We start from the raw sequence: 18,496 nt of genomic DNA, 5'->3' as shown, positions 1-18,496 counted from the left end.
AGCACTGTCAGCATGTCTGTGTGACTGTGTGTGTGAGTTAAAGTGAGAGAGAGTCAGTGAAGGAATGAGCCAGAGTGAGTGAGAATGAGTGGCAGTCAGGGGCGTGGCTTCAAAACACCCTACTTCCACATCAGCTGTGCTTCCAGCAAGAATAACCTCCCGTAAAGCGAATAACATGAAAAGCACTCAGTAATTTGTAAACCCAGAAGAACTTGGATCCAGGGGCGTAACACAGGCCAGTGGCACCTGCAGCACAAGGGAGCTCCCAACAAATCATGGGGCCCTGTCTTTCAGGGGGTCTCCATTCAGCCCAAGGATAATGAATATTTGTGATGTATGGGAGACTCTCGGGCCTCCAACACAGGCCAGATTGGGGCCCCATAATATGGTGTTATGCCAATGCTTGGATCTGTACCTTCTCATCAACACTGTATGACATCATATGAGAACCCTCTGCAAACCTTAATACGCTGTTTGAAGAGCGATTCATTCAATTGCAAAAGTAGGAAGGGAGGAAAAACCAATAGCTATTTGTAGCTATTGCTCTCACAACTTAAAGTGCCCTTCATTAATGGGACTCAAGGAAATTTAGTAAAATCCTGCCTCCGGAGCCTTTTAGATAATTGAGATGGATGTTTGAAGCCACATAAATGAATCGCAGAGGGGTGAGTCAGGCTTTCAGCCTTTCAGCTTATATAAGAAGCACCTACTTCTGTTTGGTTCACAAACTGCTTTTTCTTTAACAAAAAAGTGCTCGTTAGATTTTAGAATCATTTGACTGTGTCGTTATTAGGCCCCTCTTTTTGATCCCGGATTGCTTGGCTATTGTTTTCTTTTTTTTTTTTTTTTTCTGCTGGCTGTTCCCTATTATTTTTCAACCATTTCCCAATTTCTAATCTTGCTCATTTGATTCGTGGCCTATTTGTGTGACTCAGTTTTGTTCAAAGTTTTTGATTTTACCTGACTTTCCATTTGTTGTCAGCTTTTTGTTATTGGATGGCCCCAAATCGATAATTATTTTGTTTTATTAATTTGTGCCCTTCATCACATTGCATTTGCAGCATGGTTTGAATAAAAGTATTTTAAGCCTATCTTGCGCCAAGGCAGTTGTTTATCAGAGTTTGTAGCCGAACTCTTCGCAATTCCTCTTTACATACACAAACACAGGGAGCTGCTTGACGGCATACTATGGGTTAGTAAGGTAGTGTTGTGTATCAAAATTGAAGTTTCCACACTCACCAAAAATCACCCCTACGCATCAAAGGAAAATCTCTAGCTCGGAACATACACTGGTCTGATGGAGGGAAAGATTAGCTTTCCTATTTCGCTTGCAACTTTGGCGTTTGTATAGGAAGAACTCTGTCTGGAACATTTCTGCCATTTCTCAATCTAAGCTGAGTGGCAGATAGTTAAACACTTTTTGAAGCAGATATCGGGTCACACAGCGCAAGCTAATACCACAGAATGATTGGGACAAAGGATAGCCCTGGAAGATGCATTCATAGCACCGCCACTGAGCGCATAATGAGCGAATGATTACTTGGAGGTCTTCGGGAGGCTGAAAGATATCCATTGGCTTCTAGTCAACTCCAAAGAGAACTGAAACATTCTAACCCTTCCGCGTCTTGCCTACTGCTCTGCTCCATTATTTCGTTGGAGCTTCAATTGACGTATGTAGCAGAGGATCACAGTACCAACAAACGTGACATAGACTATTGTATGAACATTTTGGTGTGCTAGAGTGCCATGAATTCCATGAAATTTCGGAAAAATGCAATTTCAAAGCAAAACGAGATTTCGGCCAGGAATAATGATTTCCACCGGCAGTGTGGATCCCTGAAAACTCAACGTTGGTGCTCAAGGTATATGAAATGTGTATTAGCTAGGAATCTACTAGTTACTGAAGCTCCCAGCAGTGGCAAGGGTGGACATAGAAGCCATGAATGTTTCGATAAGCATCAAGAATGGCCAGCAGTAATACGGTGGAGTTATTCAAAGCCGGGTACTGTGCGGACCAAGGGAAGGTCTCACACACGAGGGCTCTGCATTAACTCAAGATTGCAGAAATATCAGTAGCACGAAGCAAGGGGTAACGCAGGCCTGCGCACCGAGCATCGGTCATTCGCACAAAACCAGCAGAGATCTTTCTGCTGTGAAAGGAGCCACTCCCACGGCAGCCCCCTTCACAGCAGCGAAGTGTGCCAAGTAGGGGCCGTGTTTAAAGATACATTTTTTGTTCAGAGAAAACGCTAATTTCCGAAGCAGTCGTTTGTTTTCTTGTGAACATAGGTAAATAGCCTGGGAATTCAGGGTGCTTTTTCCTTGTGTTTGGAGGCCATTTAACATTTTCTCGGCCATGTCCATCATGCCTCGCATGGCGAAAAAAGTAGGGAAAATACACAATGGTTGTCCAGCTCTCAATAGTGTGGGATGATGGCCAGCGTGGCCCAGTCTTTTTGTGGCCGATGGCTACTGGGTCAGAGTTAAGTAGTCCAGCGGAGTTCTGCCAGTGGTAACCCAGCAGTTTCCTCGAATATAACAATTGATTGGCGAAACCACAGGTTTGGCAGCGCGTAAGGTCAACTGGTTTATGGTATTTTCCCTATCCCCAAACCCTAAATAAAGCTAAACCCTTTTGCGTCACTATCTTTTGGCTGAACAGCTATCGTTTGTTCATCATGATCTCAGAATTTATACTGTTGCTTTGACTAAATACATAAGTAAAAATCAGAATAAAGAGAGTTTACGTTTTGACATTTATGCCTTGTCCTCATCAATCAAGTGGCCTAGAGGTGGCTATGCACCCCATAGTTTACCAATGGTTCAAGATAAGTCATCCTCCCTGGTACGTCCAGCAACAGGTTTGGCCGCATCTCAGAGCTTGCGCACTGGCCTAAGGGTTTAGTTGTCTCCAATTCAAAATCCCGAATACGTCTATGAAAAAGTATTTGGTTCACCCCAAGTATAGAAGTTGCTTACAAGTATCTCCGTAAGCGTCCCTGTCATAATAATTTCAACAGGACTTTTTGTGTATCTGAAAAAACCTGGGATGGCACAAAACTGCTCTCATGTAAGATTATGTATTGGTAGAGCTCCACAAGAGGGTGAAAAAGAGTGTTTGGGAAAACATATGAGACATTTAACAAACTGCTTCACTTCTCAGCGTTCTGTGAACACTTGTATTTTACACATCACATGACATAGGCATCTGCATGTGCCCTGCTCACCAGATGTGGAAGTAGTAAGTCAAACTCTATATGTGACACAAACCACCAGGGTCCATTTCTAGTGGCCCAGCATTTTGAATGCATTTCAGTCCTGAGCCCATACGTTACAACCGTGTGGCTGAGACGCCCAATATTGGCCGACAAAAATTATATGAAAGAAAGTTGGGGTGCTTTTTGATACTTTTTCACTACTGTTTTTTCATTTTATATGTAAGATTTCTACATGATGAACTGAGTGATTTGATAGTTAGAGGGTTTTTTTCTTTCCCTCAATTTGAGGTTACTACATTGTTAGAAATAGGGTTTTTTGTTGGCAGAGGTCTGCACCCTTTCTAAGCAGGAAACTCAATCTTAGTCAGGGTAAGTCAGATACATCCCATAAACTAACCTGTGCTCATCCTGTGGTAGCTTGGTACAGAGCAGGGAGGCTTACCTTTGGAGGCAATGTGTAAAGTATTAGTGCAACATTTAAAACAGTAAAACAGTGAAAACTCCACCCAAAAACAATCCACATGAGGTTAGAAAAACAGAGTTTAATTTTAATGACCAAAACAAGACCAAAACAACAAAAATCCAATAAGTAAAAGCTGAGATATACATTTTTAAAGAATAAAGTGTTTAGAAGCATGAAGTGCCAACCAGGGCTATCTGGTCTGAGAAGTCTGGCCAACCGCGGGTAGAATGGGTCGGATACAGGGACCAACCTAGGCCCACTCAAATCAGTACCTTGGTTTGGGGTTGTATTGGCATTGAGCGAAGATGCAAGGATCAGTGCGGGAAGCAACTGAGTTGATGCATCATCATCAATCTTGGCGATGTAGGCGATGCATCAGTTCTGAACTACGCACTCAGGGATGCATCACTGCTGAACCCCTTAGATTCAACGTTGTCATCAACCGGCGCAGCTGGCAATGCAGTGTTTCCTGAAGTGGCGATGTGTCACCTTCAAAGAAGATGCGTCAGTTCCAACCATCTCAATGACAGTCATGCGTGGATTCTACAGTTGCAACACTTTCTACCCAGGCCCAGAACAGGATTGGCACCACTTGGCAGGGCAAGACTTGCAGCAAGCAAAGTCCAGGTGCTGTTGTAGGATGGTGTGAAGTCTTTGATGTCCCTGAGACTTCAGAACAGGAGGCAAACCAGCAAGCCCTTAGTGTCACTTTGGTTCTGGGATTGTAGAGATCCAGTTCCAGTCCTTCTCAGTCCCAGGCCAGGCGGGCAGCAGGGCAGGCACAGCAGAGCAGAAGTCCAGCAAAGTCCAGCAGAGTCCAACTGAGTGATAGTCCCTTCAGCAGCATAGCAGTCCTGCTTCCTGGCACAACCCTGGGACGGCACAACACTGGGTGCCGGTGTACTTTTGGGTCATTTGGGTCCCCCTCACATGACCCACCTGGTCACATGCATAGCACTTACGTGGGGGACCACCTGCCACTGACTTCCCTTTGGAGAACCATGGCTTCTTTTCACTGGGGGGTTGGGAATCCTTACCCTGGGAATCAGTTTGGGGCCCTTTAGAGAACTCCCCCTGTTTACCCTTACCCCCCCTTTCTTCTGAGAGGGACCCTGCCCACCCTTGACGTGGTCTCCCCCATACCTCTTTTGGACCCTGGTGCTCTCCCAGTGGTCCGATTCCTGCACAGGCTTCCTGGGGTCAGTCAGCTTGCTGTCAATCAGGTGCTGGCGCAGCTCTGGAAAACATAAACTGTACAAGTGCTCCCAAGCAATCAGATTGTAAAGTCCCTCATACGTAGTTACCTTACTGCCCTTCACCCACCCATCCAGTGACCTGCAATAAGAATCAGCACATTCCAACGATGTTTGGGATTCCTTCCTCTTGTAGGACCTAAACTTATCCTTGTACTGCTCAGGGGTAAGACCATACCTTGTAAGCAAGGTATCCTTCATGCTAGAGTAGGTGAGATTCTGAGCATCCCCTAAGGCTGTCAGTGTATCCCTGCCCGCTACCTCAAAGTGCTTCCACAGACCCGCCCCCCAACGAGCTTCAGGTGCCAGATTCATGTGGAGAGCAAACTCATACCCCTTGAACCACAAAAATATGTCATCCTCCCTCTTGTAATCTTTCACAAGGTCTTTAGGAATGTGCACCCTCCTCTCAGGCTGCACTGTAGGGTTGGTGCCACCATCTCTACTGGACTGGCTTCTATGATCCATCTCTCTCAAGCTAAGCTCATGAGCCATCGCTAACTTCCTCTCCTCAAGGGCTAGCCTTCTCTGCTCCAATTGGTATTCCCTTTCTGGCTGTCTATCCTGTAACTCTTCAGGTGTCAGACCCTTAGATGAGACACTGCTACCTGCCCTGGAGACATTCTCCCTGGACATAACAGGCCCACCCACAATACCATTGTGTAGGGAACACTCTTCCTCCTCCTCCTCATCTCCCTCATCCTCTGTGTGCCCTTCAGTGCTCTTGGCTGTCACCCAGGCCCTCAGCGCCTTTTGCAGCTCCTCCTTCCTGGAGGAGCTCTTAATGGGTCAGTCAAAACTTTTACAGAACTGCTTCAACTGAGCCTTGGTATAACTCTCCAATTTCTCAAGGTCAAAGTCAGCTCCAACTGATTCATCTCTAGCACGATGAAGATTCAAAAACAAGTGCAAAGTTCCAAGGGCAGAAAAAAAAGTTCCCAAATGAAGTTCCAAAGAAAGTCAATCAAGGAATCAGTGAAAAAAAAATGAAGTAGAACAAAAACAGTCCCAAAGAGAAAAATGAAAGATCACCAAACAAGTAGTATGTGGTCACGTAGTGGTCTGAACTCAAACAGTAGTGTACACTTAATCACTGTATGTCAAGTACAAATACAAGTACAAATCCCAACCGCTGATCACCAATGTTAGAAATGGGTCTTTGGTTGACAGTCAGGTTACCCCCATTCAAGCAAGTACCCTCACTCTAGTCAGAGTAAAAGAGAATCATCCTCAGCTAACCCCTGCTTATCCACTTGGTAGCTTGGCAGAGCAGTAGGCTTAACTTCAAAGTGCTAGGTGTAAAGTATTTGTACCAACACACACAGTAACTTAATGAAAACACTACAAAATGACACAACACCAATTTAGAAAAATAGGAAATATTTATCTAAACAAAACAAGACCAAAATGACAAAAATCCACAATACACAAGTCAAGTTATCAATAAAAATGCAAAAAGAGTCTTTAAGTAGTTTTAAACACACACTAGCGCTGCTAGCGTGAAAAAGTACCTGGTGCGTTTAAAAAATAACCCTGCACGGGCGAGTGTGCATCAAAAAGGGCTTGCGAGGCGTTGATTCCACTCTCGAGCGGGACCGTGCGTCATTTCTCCTTTTGCCCGGTCGGGCGTGTCGTTTCTTCTCACTGCAGGAGAGTGATGCGTCGATCCGGTCAGCACTCTCGGGTCCGGGCAGGCCCTGCGTTGTTTTTCCACGCACAGCGGTACCTGAGTCAGAAATCCAGCCGCACGATGACCCAAAAACCCTGAAGCGTGGGTTGTGATCTCCCAGCCTCCATCAGCGATGCTGTGGGTTGTTTCTCCTGCTCCGTGAGTCAATTCTTCGGTCGCGTTTCCTGCGAGCATCGTTTCTCAGCTGCAGAGCCGGCGGCCCGTCATTTCTTCAGCCGCAGATCAGAGTCGCGTCGATCTTTTCCCCGCATGGCACTCTGTGCGTGGATTTCCTTGTCTTTATGCTGCCAGCTTCTCCTTTCAGGTTCCCAGGAACTGGATGGGCACCACAGGGTAGAGTAGGAGTCTCTCCAGAGACTCCAGGTGCTGGCAGAGAGAAGTCTTTGCTGTCCCTGAGACTTCAAACAACAGGAGGCAAGCTCTGAATCAAGCCCTTGGAGATTTCTTCTCAAGATGGAAGGCACACAAAGTCCAGTCTTTGCTCTCTTAGGGGGTGATTCTGACCGCGTTTCATTCATTCTGACAGCCGCGGCCAGAAGCGGAAAGCCGGCGGTGTACCGCCGACTTTCCGCTGCCCATGGGAATCCGCCATGGCGGCGCAGCTTGCTGCGCCGCCATGGGGATTCTGACACCCCATACCGCCATCCTGTTCCTGGCGGGTCCAGGGTGGGAAAAAACTGCTACAGAAGCTACTAAGATAGCCATGAAGATACCATCATCTTCACGTACCAATGATGTGGTCTAAGATGATACTAGCTATATATGACTGACCAGTAGTATATTTATAATATCAGGCTACTCAGTTTAGGTACTCAAATAACAAAATCCTATTACATGATTGATACAAACTTATTTTACAAATATAGATATTTTATTATTCCATGATGATACAATCATAGAAAATATATACATTAAATAAAAAAAAATAATAACAGAAACATGCATACAAAGCACCTAAGTCAAACATACCACATAAACATTGAATAATTCAAAAAAGAAAACGTGTCTTATTTACAAGTGAACCAGCACATTGAAAAACTAATTCAAGTAATGTGATTGGAACAATTTAAAGTAATAAGAATATACAGATATAAATTGTTCTAATATATTAGTCTTAATAATCTGATACATAGCCAAAACAGGCCAATATGGGCATGGTTCTGTCACAATGATACCATAGGGACCGAAGGCCTACGCGCGTTTCGGTGTTATAGAATATAGAAGACAACCTTCCTCAGGGCCGTTCCCAGTGGTACTAATATATAATACTCGAATCTTGGCAGCCAAATCTTCTGGTCAGATCAATTGTAAATTTGTGGTGTTCTTTTTGATAATGTAGTCCAAAAATCTAATAAGAGAATTGATTTATATGAACATTTGGTATACAGTTCTCGTGCTGGTTATCTAGTGGTCACCTCTGTGGGCATGACATATATATCTCTACCAACAGTGGCATATTGTCTTATCAGAGAAGCGTGCCCAAAAAGAGTAAAGTGAATAGTATATAGTGTTGTTAATGGAAAAATACATAGGTCATAAAGTATAGGGTCGCCCGCCAGGAACAGGATGGCGGTATGGGGTGTCGTGGGGCCCATGGGGGCCCCTGCAGTGCCCATGCCAATGGCATGGGCACTGCAGGGGCCCCCGTAAGAGGGCCCCACTTTGTATTTCAGTGTCTGCTTTGCAGACACTGAAATACGCGACGGGTGCCACTGCACCCGTCGCACATCCTCCACTCCGCCGGCTCCATTCGGAGCCGGCATCCTCATGGAGGGTTGTTTCCCACTGGGCTGATGGGCGGCCTTTTGGCGGTCGCCCGCCAGCCCAGTGGGAAACCCAGAATCACCGCAGCGGTCTCCTGACCGCGGAGCGGTGTTCTGGAGGGGGGAACACTGGCGGGCCGCCCGCCAGAGTTAGAATCACCCCCTTACTCTGGCAGAAGCAGCAACTGCCGGATAGCTCCACAAAGCACAGTCACAGGCAGGGCAGCTCTTCTTCCTCAGCTATTCAGCTCTTCTCCAGGCAGAGGTTCCTCTTGGTTCCAGAAGTGTTTCTAAAGTCTGTGGTTTTGGGTGCCCTTCTTATACCCAATTTCTCCTTTGAAGTAGGCCTACTTCAAAGTAAAGTCTCTTTTGAATGTGAAATCCTGCCTTGCCCAGGCCAAGCCCCAGACACTCACCAGGGGGTTGGAGACTGAATTGTGTGAGGGCAGGCATAGCCCTTTCAGGTGTGAGTGACCACTCCTCCTCTCCCTCCTAGCACAGATGGCTCATCAGGATATGCAGGCTACACCCCAGCTCCCTTTGTGTCACTGTCTAGTGTGAGGTGCAACCAGCCCAACTGTCAAACTGACCCAGACAGGGAATCCACAAACAGGCAGAGTCACAGAAATGGCATAAGCAAGAAAATGCTCACTTTCTAAAAGTGGCTTTTTCAAACACACAATCTTAAAATCAACTTTACTAAAAGATGTATTTTTAAATTGTGAGCTCAGAGACCCCAAACTCCACATGTCCATCCGCTCCCAAAGGGAATCTACACTTTAATCAGATTTAAAGGTAGCCCCCATGTTGACCTATGAGAGGGACAGGCCTTGCAACAGTGAAAAACGAATTTAGCAATATTTCACTTTCAGGACATATAAACCACATTACTATATGTCCTACCTTAACCATACACTGCACCAGTGGCGGCCGGCAGCTTTGGGTGCGGGCGGGCGGGGCACACACACACACAAACACACACACTCACAGACTCATTCTTTCACACACAGACACGCACGCACGCACGCTCATCCATTAACAACACTCATTGCATTCAAACATGCATGCACGCATCAAACATTCATTTTGCAAGATCACACACATTCATTCTTTCACACACGCACGCACGCACATCCATTAACAACACTCATTCCATTCAAACATGCACACACGCACCAAACATTCATTTTACAAGATCACACACATTCATTCTTTCACACACACACACGCACGCACGCACATCCATTAACAACACTCAGTCCATTCAAACATGCACGCACACACCAAACATTAATTTTACAAGATCACACACATTCATTCTTTCACACACACGCACGCACGCACATCCATTAACAACACTCATAACACTCAAACATGCACGCGCGCACCAAACATTCAATGTAAAACATAGCACACATACTTACACACACACACATACTTACCTTTAGCCTCCAGGTCCCAGGAGGGTTGTGACTGCTGCCTTCCCTCATTGGCTGACCTGAGGTCAGCCAATGAGGGAAGGCAGCAGTCCCATCCTCATCACAGAGTGGGATGGGGTCAGTGAGACTGCTGACCCCACCCCTCTCTGTGACGAAGTGTCACTGATTGACACTCAGGGCTTAAACTGAAGCGCACAGGGAGAGTGTCAATTGGTGACGCTTTCCTCTGCACCCAGGGGAGGGCCTCGAGGCACCTTTGCTGGGCCGAGGAGGTCACGCCCATAGGAGCTGTGATCTCCTCAGCCCAGCAAAGTTCAGCTCAGGCAGCCAGGAGTCTGCACAAATCGCACATGTCTGCTCCTGGCTGCCTGACCTGAACAGGAAGAGTGTCTGTCAGGCTGACCTTTGTTCAGCCTGACAGACACTCTTCATGGGGTGGGGGGGCGTGGGCCCTCCGCCCTAAAGGACGGGCCGCCACTCCACTGCACCCTGGCCTTTGGGCTACCTAGGGCCTACTTTAGGGGTGTCTGACAGGTAAGAAAAGGAAAGGTTTAGGCCTGGCAAGTTGGTACTCTTGCCAAGTCGAATTTACAGTTAAAACTGCACACACAGACACTGCAGTGGCAGGTCTGAGACATGATTACAGAGCTACTTATGTGGGTGGCACAACCAGTGCTGCAGGCCCACTAATAGCATTTGATTTATAGGCCCTGGGCACCTCTAGTGCTCTGTACTAGGGACTTACTAATAAATCAAATATGCCAATCATGGATAAGCCACTTACATACACATTTTGTAAAGGAGCACTTGCACGTTAGCACTGGTTAGCAGTAGTAAAGTGCCCAGAGTAACAAAAACAGCAAAATCAGAGTCCAGCACACATCAACAACCTGGGGAACAGAGGCAAAAAGTTAAGGGAGACCACGCAAAGGATGAAAAGTCTAACAGCATACAATTAAATTTTCGCATTTCAGGTGAGTTATACCATCAGATCTAACCTTATGATATATATGGAACATTATACCCTCTGCCACACATTATAAGGGTACTGCAAGACACTTATAAGGCCCAGGCCTATCTAGGGGCCGGAGGCACTCTTAAGGTCACAAACGATATCCTTACAACGTTCCTAATTGAGGGCACATTATTTAATATCATATATGGCCCCAGTGTTGACAGTCTGGGGCATGTCTGTGACACCTCCGTGTGAAGCCTTGGTCTCCTCACAGACTGCAGTTGTGCATGACCAGTAGCACCACTGGGCACAGTCTCTCCATCTTGAGAGACTGGTGCCACCTCTCTCTCAGCTTTGATCTCAGATTCCACACCAGCACATGCCACTTTCAGCTTTCCAAGGATGTCCTCCTCCTTGCGTGGGTTTAGGAAGGTGCAAGAGCTCTTGTTATACCTATTACAAGTTCTAATAGTTCTGACGTCAGAGCACGCTTATAATAAGACAATTAAAGGCGCATGTTATGAGAACATTAGATCTCTCTAGAATTGCTATTTATGTAAACATTACTTCTATTCAATCATCGTTATGTAAATTAGATTGTGATTAAAGAAAAAGAAACCAACAGTTCTTTAGTACATTTTCTCATGCAAATGAATAGTGCAACAGTTGTAGCAAGTAACTTGCTTGTTTTTTCTACCACAGAGAAGTGCAACCAGCAGTGAGGAGGATGGGGAAGAGGTATGTTTTCTGTCACGTAAATGTTCCAAAAATCAATGCATGTTTAAACCGTTCCTCAGAAATCGATGTCTCTGTTTGCGCTGCGAATGATCTTTCTTGCATGGGAGGTTACTGACCTCTATTTTTCTTCAAATTAGGCCGCTTGCACAATTTCAACTTTGTAAGCACACGACAGTCATTGAGGCACAGTAAACATGTTTTTCAGTAGGTAAAAATTGTGAAAGCATTTACAGTACGTTTTACTCTGAAAGAAAACATGCACTTCAGTATCCAAGTTTTGCATGGCCTAAGTTCGTAATCAGTTTAATTGCCTGCATTGCCCAAAGTGCAACTATTTGAAGAGAAGGAGATGGTAGACTCGAACCAGATCAAATCCAGTAGCACATTTTAATTTGGAAGGTCATTATCTAAGATTCACCCAAAATCCAAACCCAGACAAAAACAACCATAGGTACTCAGATCTCTGCGATCACCTTGGTCTGACGTCATGAATGAGGTGATGTGCAAGGACCAATATCGCTGTCCCTCATCTCCCCCGTCAAACACTATGGTACACTCCAACACCATATTCACTTGTGTGTAGATGAAACTGGGAAAACCAAAATGCTATTGTAGGGTGTAAGCGTCTTCACCTTAAAAGTGGGATTTCCCTTCCTGTGGTCTGGAAGGTCATATTATAGAACGTTACATGTTTTATTCGGTTTTGTTGCTATTACTAGTGTTGCATATTCCTGCTTGGGTGTTACAAGAACGGTTGTTTAAAGTTCTAAACCCTAACCCCTTTCAAACCTGTCCCTTTTACTGCTCTTTTCTGCTGTTTATTGGTGGCCATGGGCTTGTTGTCCTTCATAGCTTTAATATATGTTTCATTTAGATGGACTATTATGCAAAATAGACAGACAGGTACCAAAGACTTGCACAATGGCGACAAAATTAGGAAGATCTTCAAGAAAGGGTCACACATTCATTTTTACACCCTGCCGCCCTGTTCAAATTTCATCATCTGTAGCGCACAGCCTTCCTCTCCTAAAATACGAGGTGGTTCTCAAACACCACTAATCCTCAAAAGTGCCAATCAACCTATCAATGGGGAATCAACCCACCAGTGCAGCACCCAAACGATCCTTTTGTACATATTGGGGCATTCAACCCATCAATGCTGTACCCCAACTATCCTGGAGTACTGTGTTATTAATGACACAATCAGTCAATCGATGCTGCACTCCAACTATTCCAATTTGCTGAGGTCTCAATTCCTAAGTCAAGTCAAAATATCTTTATTCAGGTTTGTATTCAAATACATAAAAGAACATACAATAAAAGTCCATAAAAGCATAAATATCATCAATTATTTAAAGAGGTAAAAATATGCTATACAACAAATGTATATAAGAAAAAACAAATATATACATTTAAATACATTCGAACAATAGTTTTGTTAGACACAGCCAATCAAAATTCATCATCTTAATGCAGTAATGCCAGATAGATATTTCATACAATAGTATCACCTCAAATGCTGATGGTCACAATCATCCTACTTTTTAAGCTAATCAATCAAGACATGCTTAAAGTTAAAGGAACAGTGCTCAAACGGCATTAGGAATTTCTTGATACCGCAAGTCATCTAAATAGCAGTAGCGGCTTGTGGAGTTTACAGGGGGTGGGGCAGACGGCGCGTGGGGGAGTTGGTGGGGGGACATTAAAAACATAAAAATTAAATACATTTTTAAAAACTTACCTCAGCTCCACACGCCGCTCCTCTCCTCCGTCCCAGGCAAACTGGGAGCCTGTGCAGGCTGTCGTTGCTGGGCTGGAGACAGCCTACTGCGCATGTGTGTTTGGCCAGCCGAGACAGCCGGACAAACATACATGGGCAGTGAGGGGAGTGCACAGTGCACTCCCCTCACTACTCGTCACCCCACATGCAACGCCCTTTAAAACGGAAAGATAATAAACATAGTTAAAGGATTTGCAGCGGTTGCTGCTGGTGGTGACGATCCTACGCCCTAGCAGAGGAGCCGCCACTGCTAAATAGGTAAGTGATTTGCCTCTGCAGAGGGCCTTCTTCCTATATTTAAGTATAGCACAACATGTGTACATGTTTCGTAGATTTTCTAAAGAATAAGGGCCTCCTGATGGTGTAAAATGCCCTTTAACAAAAAAAGAGGATGTAAGGTGGAGGATCTGATATCTCTGTAGAATTTGCAAAACAGTAAGAAGTGAGTAGTTGTTTGTTTGGCCTTTTTTGACGACATGGATACCTTGACAAGTTTGAAAGCCATGATTTTGTTTTAGAAAAGGCCAGTAGATAGTTATATTGCTCTAAACGTAGCCTCCTAGTTAGCAGGAATCTGTCATAAACATCTTTCACATTAATCAAGTAACCTTGGATCCCCTGATGGATTACTCCCCTGGAATATCTGTTTACTGTTGGTTTCATTTTTCCTGATCCTCACTGATGGCCTCCGTTTTCCCCACCAAGGTCGATATTATTTCTCTTTTACTGAACTGCAAAATACTATGAAGTTCTAGAGGATTAAAATGTACCCCTAAGTCTGTAATCAACCGTTTTGTATGTTGAAACCACTGGATTTTTCTAAAGTGACCCTGACCCAAACAATCCCTGATGATTTCCCTTGTAAAACTGGTACCTTGTTTTCTCTAAATGCCATGGTATTTAGTTAGTACAAGTAGATCAACAATGTCCTACATATACTCTATTCCCAGTTCTTTGTGTGCAGTATAAGCAGGGATCGACTTTGAAACTGCCAGGAGCCTTCATAAAGAAAGGTCTTCATGCAACTGTGATAAATTACACTTATCCATACCCCATACTGGGTAGCCATACATGTCCACTGGAAGACTTTTACTTCTATACAATTTGGTGATTTCCCCTATGAGTTTACTGCCTACCATCTCGGCAAAGCCAAGAACAGCGGCAGTAGCCCTTATATATTTTAGCCCGGTTGCTTCCAAATGCGGTGACCAATTATAATTCCAGGAGAAGACAATACCCAGACAGCTGAAAGTTTTCACTTCTTCTAGCATGTGTCCATTCACAAAATGCCTTGTCCCCTTTGATAAACTCTTCCCACATACCATGATGTAGTTTTTAGTCAAATTTAATTTTAAATCTCTACTTTCCATGACAACATCAAGATTGTTATCAAGTGCTAGAGGCCAATGGCTGTCCTGGATAAAAGTACGACATAATCTGCGTAGAGAAGGATGGGGGTAATATGGCAACCCACCCTGGGGAATCTGCATTTATGTTCTGCAGGTAGCCATCCACCCCATTTATGCATTAGAGCAACGGTACTCAAAGTACGGCCCGCGGGCCGCCAGCAGCCCCACGGACCTAGCTTGGCGGCCCGCGAGACGCACACCAAACGCCACATCATAATGGCAGCAGTATGTAAACATAGAAGAGGGCCGCGGGAGCATGCTCCCGCGGCCCTCCTCTATGTTTACATACGGCGGCCATTGTTTATGGCGTTGCCCTGACGATCCTGGAAGCCAAAGCCCCATAAAAGTCAGCGCTTGCAGCTAACTTTTATGGGGCTTTGGTCGTCTGCTTCCTGTCACCGGCTCCACGTCTGCTGCCTGCTGTTCCACATTTGTGGCATCTTTACAGTGCTTTGAGTCAGGTAAGGCTCTTTGGTTATTTATTTATTTGTTTTTAATGTAGTGTGTGTTACTGGGGTAGGTGTGAGAGCAGATTGCGCTGTGTGTGTGCGCTGTGTGTGTGTGTTACTGGGGTAGGGGTGAGAGCAGATGGCGCTGTGTGTGTGCGCGCTGTGTGTGTTACTGGGGTAGGGGTGAGAGCAGATGGCGCTGTGTGCAGATGGCGCAGTGTGTGTTACTGGGGTAGGGGTGAGAGCAGATGGCGCTGTGTGCAGATGGCGCTGTGTGTGTTACTGGGGTAGGGGTGGGAGCAGATGGCGCTGTGTGCAGATGGCGCAGTGTGTGTTACTGGGGTAGGGGTGAGAGCAGATGGCGCTGTGTGTGTTACTGGGGTAGGGGTGGGAGCAGATGGCGCTGTGTGCAGATGGCGCAGTGTGTGTTACTGGGGTAGGGGTGAGAGCAGATGGCGCTGTGTGTGTTACTGGGGTAGGGGTGAGAGCAGATGGCGCTGTGTGTGTGCGCGCTGTGTGTGTTACTGGGGTAGGGGTGAGAGCAGATGGCGCCGTATGTGTGCGCGCTGTGTGTGTTACTGGGGTAGGGGTGAGAGCAGATGGCGCTGTATGTGTGCGCGCTGTGTGTGTTACTGGGGTAGGGGCATTGTTTTGAAAAAGGGGGTGGGGTGGTTGTTCCCCCTCTAAGCCCCGCCCCCCGCTGTCACTTCAGTGCGGCCCTCGGCCGCAAACCATACTGCAATTTTGGCCCCCGAGAAAAAGTTTGTGAGTACCCATGCATTAGAGAATACCAGGGGAGGTAACACACATCCATACCTAATGCCCTGAATCACACAAAATGTATTTATTGTTTCCTAATTTTTCCCACACCGCACACAAGATGTTAGGAAAGCATACATTTGGGAAAGGTGACTCACTTTATCATTTGGGGCACCCATATCTATTAACACCTGCCATAATCTGCCATGGTTCACCAGGTCAAAGATGCTAGAGAGATCTGAGAAACACAGATGAATGTGCCCCTCCCTAGCCAATGTGTTCCTACTAATGATTAAGGGCCATATGTACGAACACATTTTCCCATTGATACAGAATGGGAAAACCCCTTTGATTCACCTGGCCCTAAATGTAGGTTTATTCCCTGTTTGACAGTGCCTAATTCCTTCCTGAACCATGTTGTGGTTCTGTCACGATACTTTGCTCCTGAACCCAGGATTCCAGTCTAGCTAGAGCCACCCGACCCATGGTTTTCACTGAGGAGTCTAAAAGCGAGATGGGGCAATACAATCTAGCATCTCCTCTGTTCTCTTTTTTAAAAATGGGGATGATTACACTTTCACCCCAGGATTTTGGCAGGTAGCCTTTTGCTGCTGCGTTAATAATTTGTGTTAAAATCGGGACCCATAAGGATGTGTGTGACTTAAAAACATCCACTGGACCCCGTCAGGCCATGGCTTTTCCTTGAACACTGTTCTTTAATGCTACACTGACTTGCTCCATGGCAATCCGTTCCAAGGACTCAAACATAATAGATATTTGAAAACCCAAAGAAACATCAATAGCAATATTATCTGGGTTAAAGATAGCTGCAAAATGTTGAACCCAATCATCTGGTGGGATGGAAACCTCAATAGATGGACTTTCCCACTCCTTAAGACAAGGTGAATTTATTGTTTTCCAAAACAAACAGTTGTTTCCCGTTTTGGCCGCCTGGTCTAAATCTGCTCAAACTAACTCCTGTAGATCCTTCTTTTATTTAACACCGACCTGTACATTTTTCGAAGTTCCTTCACTTTTTCCCCATTTCTCAGTGATTCTTGTTAAGCCTTTCTAAGTGCCTGATTTGCTTTGGTGCATTGTGAATGGAACCACCTTGAGTTATTACTTCTCTTACCAGGACCTTTAGCTGGCAGGTTTAAATTATTGGCAATTGCTATTATGATTTGGAAAAAGGACTCCACCAACCTTTCATAATCTGCCCTCACTCTATACGTATAACAAAGGCATCCTATTTCTCTTGGATAATGGCTTCAAGTATTTTTGGATTCATCTATCCCCGCCCATTTTAAGGTGATCCCATTTCTCCCCGAGGTTGTAAGTGATGGTACTGCTTCCCATGCATTTTGATTATTAAATGGGAGGGGTACAGTATGTTCACAATTGAACAAGCTAATCATTTTTTTTTATCTTTGGCTGATATCATTACATCGCCAACATTAAATGTAGTCTTTTTCCATAAAAAGTCAGCAACCCAACACAATGTTTTCATGGGTCCTGTTCTATAATTTCCAAATTTAATGTATGTAGCAATTCATTGAGCGAATTCCCATACAAATTATGAGTAGAAAAATGGGTGATCAACCCTAAAACAACCGGAAAGCCCACAGACGGAATTACTGTTAGACTGGCATTTCCCCAGGTTAAAGTCTCCAACCCAAAGGTACATATAATTAAGGCCCACTTTATTCACAAAGGCCTCTAGATCCTTCTCCAGCTCAATAATTATTCTACTACATGTATCGTTGAAAATATTATTATAAACAATATATTAACATGACATCATACCCTTGGTCTGTAATCAGATTTGCCTCCTGGTAATAAGAGGATGTTGTTAAGGTTTTCTTAACTGTGATGGGCAGTAGGTTAGAAATAAGTATAAAGTAAATGCAAACCAAGACCGCCCAAGCAATCATAACCTAACCTGACTACATTGTAGCACCAATTAATGGAGCCAATAGTACAAAAATAAGATCTGTTTATTATAAATTCAGAAACATCACCATTAGATTACAGTAAATTATTCACAAATTCATTTTCAATATCAGACATGATACTTTTTTTCAGACTTAGACATAGTACGTGCACCAACTGGAAAACCCCCTGCTACTACAACTAGTCCTCATTCGTCACCACACATCACTCACTACCATTCACACCCATTCAACTATACTCATACCAAATCATACATCATTATAAATCCATTCATTAAAGAAACCTGAATATCCATACATTTAGTGCAACAAGATATCTATCCAATATTGTTCGTTATTCCTAATGTGAATCTATGCCATATGAATGCTGTATGGTAGACAGTCAATGAATATAGGATCGAAATCTTGTTTCACCTAATTTATGGATATTAAAGGTTTTTGTAATGAATGGATTTATAATGTGCCCAAGTCTGAAAAAACAAGTATCACATCAGATATTGAATTGCAGTTTATCCCATTTTCATTATTTTTATTGAAAATACACCCCAGACTCTAGCTTGCCATGCCCTCAGAGTGTGAAGGCTTCTATTTGCAAACATGCTTCGTACATTGCTTAATCTATGTGAGA

The 18,496-nt window shown here is 44.6% G+C and overlaps 1 protein-coding gene across 1 annotated transcript in view; it reads left to right on the top strand.

Annotated features, from left to right (window-relative positions):
* The window catches only part of ITIH2 (inter-alpha-trypsin inhibitor heavy chain 2), a 286,914-nt gene that overhangs the window by 27,560 nt on the left and 240,858 nt on the right, over positions 1–18,496 (top strand). Inside the window, exon 3 of the mRNA XM_069229266.1 lies at positions 11,484–11,519. Coding sequence (XP_069085367.1) covers positions 11,484–11,519 — 36 coding nt within the window. The remainder of the gene's footprint in view (positions 1–11,483; positions 11,520–18,496) is intronic.

Source organism: Pleurodeles waltl, chromosome 4_1 (genome assembly GCF_031143425.1).
Source record: "Pleurodeles waltl isolate 20211129_DDA chromosome 4_1, aPleWal1.hap1.20221129, whole genome shotgun sequence".
Lineage (NCBI taxonomy): Eukaryota > Metazoa > Chordata > Amphibia > Caudata > Salamandridae > Pleurodeles > Pleurodeles waltl.
This window is presented reverse-complemented; position numbering and strand designations above follow the sequence as displayed.